The 6,647-nt window shown below is 63.3% G+C and overlaps 1 protein-coding gene across 1 annotated transcript in view; it reads left to right on the top strand.

The window, feature by feature from the left end:
• Positions 1 to 4,562: 4,562 nt before the first annotated feature.
• The window catches only part of SHANK2 (SH3 and multiple ankyrin repeat domains 2), a 431,931-nt gene continuing 429,846 nt past the window's right edge, over positions 4,563 to 6,647 (top strand). Inside the window, exon 1 of the mRNA XM_047071362.1 lies at positions 4,563 to 4,769. Within this exon, the coding sequence (XP_046927318.1) occupies positions 4,563 to 4,769 (207 nt within the window). The remainder of the gene's footprint in view (positions 4,770 to 6,647) is intronic.

The raw sequence follows: 6,647 nt of genomic DNA, 5'->3' as shown, positions 1-6,647 counted from the left end.
CACCCAGGCGCCCCGCCTTTTAATCTTTATTTTTGAGAGAGAGAGAGGACAGAGCGTGAGCAGGGGAGGGGCAGAGAAGGGCGAGACTCAGAATCTGCAGCAGGCTCCAGGCTCAGACTGTCAGCACAGAGCCCGACACAGGGCTTGAACCCACAAACTGTGGGATCGTGACCTGAGCCAAAGTCGGACGCTTTAATTGGCTGAGCCACCCCAGGCACCCCCGTTTTTCCTTGTTAATAGGCTCCCCAGGGGGGTGGGTGAGAGAAACACGTTCTGGGGGTCAGTGCACGTTACTGACCTGTGTTTTTATAGCCGCCCCAGAGGTCGGTGTGCCGAAACGCTTGCCCAGGGGTGGCGGGGGCAACCTTTCCTCCCCCAGTCCGGCACTGACTTCCCGAGCGAGGCTGAGTTCTGTGGCATTGCGCCTTTCGGAGCCTGCCCTGCCCACCTCACTGTGGGGTGAAGAACCCCCGTGGCCCCTCTGACCCCCACGGTGTTGCCGGATAAAATGCAGGACGCCCGGTTCTGTTTGAATTGCAGACGAACAAAGAATAAAGACGAACATGGTTTTCCGTGGCAGCGCGTCCCACGCGATGTTCGGGAAATACGTCCAGTAAAACGTATTTATTGTTGACCCGAGATGAAATGTGGCCGGGCGCCTTCTCTGCCACCTGGCCGTCCTCCCGGGAGTTAATAATTAAATGCTTTCCCAGGGCTTTGCCTTTCCCACGGGCCTGCCCGTCTCGTGGCTCAAGCCCCGTTTCAGGTCAGGACCTTGTGCTCAGGTCTGCGCCCCGACTCTCGGGCCGTCCTCCGAAGGTCCAGGGCGCAGGCCTTTTCCTCTTCAGACCCGCCCAGTGGGGCCTCCTGCGCCCGCACTTTGGTGGCAGGCGCGTCCGTTCGCGGGTGTCACCCCGGGCCAGTGTGAGGCGCCCTTGCGCGGGGGCTGTGTGCGGAGGTCCGTGGGTCACAGGAGCCCCTTCCTCTTCTGGCCGTTGGTTCTGTTTCCGGAGTCGAGTTTGACTTCCGTTGGTGTGAGCACCGTCGAGTCCCGTCCCGCCTTCTTTAATTTTCTGGAGAGTAAACCCCCGCGGGGGTTGTGCGCATTTCCCAACGGCTCAGACCTGCGTGTCCCTGACGGTCGCTGGGCCGGTGGGTCCAGCAGCAGACGTGTTGCGGGGCTGGTAGAGTGACCGCTAGGGACGCTGAGTTCCCCACGAGTGTCCTGGCCGAGCGTGTGCCCGAATCTGTCCCCCGTGAAACTGCCTGCCCGCCAGCCGCGGCCGAGCTCACCGTGCCGTCCGGCCACCTCGGGGCCTGTGCTTCGGCCCCTGTGCCCACCTCTCCCTGTCCGCTGAGGGCCCACGGTGTCCCCACTGCTGAGGGGGGTGGTGACGAATAAACAGAGCCCCCGTGCACACGGACGCTGAAGTGTCGCCCGAGCAAGGTGACCCTGGGGAGCAGCTCACATCGAGGCTGTGGAGGGCTTTCGAGGAAGGGAGCCAGGGCGGGCGTAGATGGGGAGCAGTGCCCTGGCCGCCACCTTAGGAAGCGGGGCTGGGATCCTGCGTGAGCCCCCCGCGGAAGTAACTCGGCCCTTGAACCGTCTCAGACGGGCGTGCACTGTGCCCGCTTCTGCTGGGGGCTGTCCGCCTGCCCGTCTTGTGGATGCTGACCCTCGAGGCCCGACCGCGAGCCCCTGGGGCCGGCGCCCATCCTTCGTGGGGAGAGCTGGTGGGCCTGGTGGGCCTGGGACGGCCCCCTTCACTTCCACCTGGCTTCCCATAAACCTGACGGCGTCCCTGCCCATCAGACAGGGATGCCCTGCTGTCCTGTGAGTGGGAGGCCACCCTCGCTGTGTCCTCTCTGTGTCTCTTGGTCCCTGCAGGATCACGGTGAGGAGGGGATGACGTAGTTCTTTATCGGACCCCCGTCAGGGCAGGAAGCGGCCCCCCACCCGGGAGCCCCGAGTGACGGACAGACCCGTCGGCTGTGTCCGCTCTGACCCCTGAGTCTGCGAACGCCGCGCCTCCCCGCTGTCCCTCACCCCCGGGAAAGGGCAGGTTTGTGTCTGCGCCCCTGTGGCCCCGCTGAGCTCTTTTAGGTGCGGCCACGGTCCCCTGGGGAGCTGCCGAGACCGCGTCCCGACCGATCCACTCCGAAATTCTGGTGCCTCTCTTGTTCTGAAACTCCTCCGGGTGACTTCTCTGCAGCCGGGACGAAGAGCGGCTTTTCTAGAGGAAACACGTCGCCGGAACCTGGGACATAGTTGCAAGTGGTGATGTGTGTGCAACTATACGACGTCTTTACAAGCGAACGTTTGTGTTACTTATTATAACATTATGATTACTGGCACGCGATGCGGAAATAACTGTACGTTATCGTATGACTTCTGCACCCTCGTTGTGACCATTCTGTATCACAAAGGCCGTGCGTAGGGTATTCTGTTCTTCTTTCTTGCCTGGGGAGATGGTGATTGCAGTTTGGCCGGGCTGCTGGGGACCCTGCTAGGCTGGAGCCAGGGACACCCAGGTCCTGTCCCTGGCCACAGCCCTCTTGCCTCTGACCAGATTTTACAGTCCTCTGGATGGGGGAACGGGAAGCTCGAATCACAGAGACGTCTGGCAGTGACCACAGAAAAGACCCATCGGCTCTGACGTTTTAATTCGGAATCACACTGCCGTTAACTTTGGGGATTTTAACCGAAAACTAAGGATCCTCCTGGGTGATTGGGGTGATCGTGTCACTGGCCCGGTGACCCTCTGCGGGTGGTCTAGGGAGAGATGACTCTGGTCGGACTCTCTCTCGCACTCGTGGTGCGAGGGCCGGAAGGTAACTGCCACCAACCAGGAGAGCCCGGGGCAGAGCTGGAGAGCCCCCTGGGGCCCACGCCGCCATCCCCAGCATCGCCTGAGCCTCCCGATGGTCACCACAAACCAGAAATTTGGCTTCTCGTATGAAATCCTTAGGTTTGCAAACATTTAAAGCCCCGCGCAGGCCAAACAAAACAGGGTCTGTTGGCCACGCGATGGTGGCCTCTTCCCCAAGGACGGTGCAGACCCGCTGGGCAGTAAGGAGCCCTTGACCCTGGTCAGGACCTCTCCATTCCCCTGGCGAGGGGGTGCATTTCTGGAGGGGCTGCTTTGCTATGTTGGGCCTCCTGTGTACCTGGGTGTCTGGTGACCCCGGGAAAGTCTTGGGGGGGGGGCGCCCCTGGTGGCCGCCTGCGCCCCAGGACTGACCCCACGGGCAGAGCAGTGGAACCTTCCACAGGGTGTTTGCTGTCGTTAAACGAACTCTGGAAGTAAACAGTGCGAGCCAGTTTTCCCACGATGAACACAGAGCTGACGCTGGGTGATCTGTGCCCCACCTGGGGCTTTCCTGAGCCTCCCGGGGTCACGAAACACGAGAGCGGGGGCCATGCAGCCCAGCACCTGCCGGGCCTGGAGCCTGGGCCAGATGGCAGGCGTGCTGCTCTGTCCCCCTCCCTCCTGCAAATGGCTGGGTATTTGGTGTGGGGTCCTCACACCCCACGGGGGGGGGGGCCCTTCACGCTCACAGCTGTGCCCTCCGCGGGAAGACGCCAGGACTTAACCAGGCCGTCCCTGAACGGTCAGGGTGGCCTTCGTCCCTGGGTGCTCAGGACAGCCCCGATTTTGCAGGGAACAACCTGCCCACGTTCCGTGTGCACAGGGACTTGACCTCTTTCCCAGAGTTCACGTACAAGTGACGTTGGCTGCTTTGGCACGGCACCCCCCGGGTCCCCCCGGCTTTTGTCCTCACCTCTCCGGAGCCCTGCCCACAGGGATGGGGGTGTCATTCGACAGCCTGCTCCCAGAATTACGTCTACATCCTTCTCTGCCCTTCAGCGGCCAGTCGGCGGCCCGACCCGGTCTTTGCTGGGGAGCCTCTGCTTGGTGGCACAAAGGCTGTACTTCCAGCTGCCACAGACTTTTGGGGACCCCTGGGTCTCCCCGCATCAGCCTGCTCACGACTTCAGCTCTGCCAGAGTCCTGGGCGCAGGACGATCTCCCCTCTGAGCCTGGCCTTGCCTTTCTGTTCTGTTTTTGCATGTTACCTATCGTTTCTCTGTGTTTGAAGCAGAGGGGTTATTATGACATGAACTTGGTACCTTTGTGACCCGAGCCTGCGTTTCTTCCTCTCCTGCTGCCCTGTCCTGATAGAAAGACAAAAGGGAGTTTTTCTTCCTTACCTTGGGAGGCTTCCAGCTGCCCCCGGGGCTCCTTGGTTAGTCCCCGTGAGCTTTGGTCATAGCCACCGCTAGTTAGGGCTCCCTCCGCGTGCCGGGTTTCCCAGCTCTGGGCAGAGCCCGTGGGCCCCCACGCGGGTCCTGGCCGCCTCCTGGCCCGGGGTTCCAGAGAGCACTGGGGGTGCCGAGTTCTCCCCGCCTTCGGAGGTCTGTGCATCACTCAACGGTGGCCCGGCCGCCCGTGCAGGGCCGTGAACCCGGGACGCCAGCCTCCGCGAGTGCTGGGGTTTGCCTGTTTTCACGTTGCCTCCTTGTTCTCCTTCTCCCCGCTCCTTACAGACGCAGGGCAGCCATGCCGCGTAGCCCGACGTCCAGCGAGGACGAGATGGCCCAGAGCTTCTCCGACTACTCCGTGGGGTCGGAGTCGGACAGCTCCAAAGAAGAAACCATCTATGACACCATCCGGGCCACAGCGGAGAAGCCCAGCGCCCCCAGGATGGAGGAGAGCCAGGGCCACGCGGTGGTGATCCGTATCCTCATCCAGGACCTGCAGCAGACAGTAGGCCCCGTTGCTCGTTTCGGTCGATGCCAAGCGTGCCTGCGGGCGGCCTCTGCACGGCCCGTCCTGGTGGCGCCCCACACGGCGTGCGCCTGCTGCGCCCTCCCTCCTCCCCATCAGCTGCCTTCGCCTGCACGCTGGCACCTCGGTGCCCTTGCTGAGCACCTGCTGTGTGCCGGGGGCGGGGGAGCCCAGGCCTCGGGGGCACGGGGACCGGCCTTGCCGAGGAAATGCACACAGCGGACGCGTGGGCAGGCGGGGCCTCCGGCACCCGAGGGGGCCCTGCCTCTTCCTCCGCTGCTCTGTGCTCAGTGCGGCACGGCCCCCGGGGTCCCGTGCTCCTTCTCACTTGCCAGGCTGTCCGGCCTGCCCCTCCCTGCACCGCCCACTGCCGACTCCCAGTTGTCCCTCGGGGTCTGGGCCCCATACCTGGGGCGGCCCCGGTAGCCCTCAGGGCTTCTCGTTGGCCCCGGCCCCGGTGTGTGCCCTGCCTTGCGCTCGTTTGGTTCCCGTGGGCCCTTGCTAGTGGGCCTGCCTGTGTGGCCGCTGCCTGGAGGGTCGGCTCGTGGGGACACGGGCGGGGCTGGGGTTGTTGGAGCCGCTGTGTGACGTGTTGGTGCCGTGGGGGAGGCGGAATATGTCACCCGAGACCGCGAGCACCCCCGGGTGCGGGGTGTGGGGTGCGGGGTGCGGGGGACCCGTCAGGCTGGGCCGGGCGGAGTCTGGGGCACACGGTGACACCAAGAGAGGCGGTCAGAGGCTGGCAGACCCACGGCCAGGCCGAGCAGGTGCACCCAGTGGCAGCAGTCTCTTGTATCCGTGCGTCAGGTGACCTGGTCTCTGAGCACAGCCCTTTCTCCCCTGGGCTCCCCTTTGGGGTGGGACTCAGGGGGCACCCGGGTGAGGTGTGGGTCATCTCACGCTCTCTGTTTTCCTCGTCTCTGTCGGTCGTGTGTGGGTGTGGACCCTGCGCGCTTCAGGTTGAAGGCAGCGGGAGCAGCGGGTGGTGTGGACGGCCTGTGGGGTGCTCGGGGGGGCGGGCCCGGAGCTCTGCGTCCACCCTTTGTGCTAAAGAGCAGAGTCCCCGGGCAGAGGCCGTGGTGGGGAGGGGGTCCTCTCAGGATCAGAGGAAGTGGCCGGTGTCCCCCCCTTTGCGCACGTCAGGCCCCCGCCTCCCGGCACCATGGGGTCTGCTACGTTGGCTCAGTACCTCGGAGCGCGGGGTCTCCCCTTGTCTGGGGGCAGCAGCTCCAGCAGGACACTGTCCTCTCCAGAGCAGGCCTGGGGGTGCTGGGGTGCATCCTGCTGACCTGTCGCCCACGAGCGGGGTCAGCCAGATGCCGCACCTTCCGGAAGATGCTCCAGAGTGGATCCCGCGGCACTGCAGGCCGCGGGCCGCCCGGCAACACAGGTGTGGCTTTCAGGAGGGCAGGACGGCGTTGAGGCGTTCCGTCTTCTGCGTCGTTTACCATCTCTTACAAAAGTTACTCCTTATAAAGACGTCAGGTGTTGGGAAAGCACAGACACCAGCCCCAGAGTGGCTGCAGCGAGCCTTGGGTCACATCCCTGCACGCGACTCTCCAGACGGTGACAGGTGACGGGGTCTGTGCGTACGGACGGAAGCGGGTCGGGGAACACGGGCCGCTGGCAAACCAACGTCGCGTGGTTTTATGTTAACATAAGAGGAGAAAAAGACAGTGAAGGAAATGCTGAACTTGAGCGATTCCTGGGCTGGAGGAGACTCTTTCCAAATCAATCCGTAAACGTAAACAATTATGAAACGCTGGAAGGCTGGAGGTTTCGTTGTTGTCCCTGTTTACGGTTTTCCCCTCCTTTTCTCCTACCATAAGGAACTTGGCACGCTCTCATCTCGTTGGG

Source organism: Lynx rufus, unplaced genomic scaffold (assembly GCF_022079265.1).
Source record: "Lynx rufus isolate CCGP_SWC_20201006 ecotype Redwood Valley unplaced genomic scaffold, mLynRuf1.p SCAF_9, whole genome shotgun sequence".
Classification (NCBI taxonomy): Eukaryota; Metazoa; Chordata; class Mammalia; order Carnivora; family Felidae; genus Lynx; species Lynx rufus.
The sequence above is the reverse complement of the archived record's forward strand: the minus strand, read 5'-3'. Positions and strand labels throughout refer to the sequence as shown.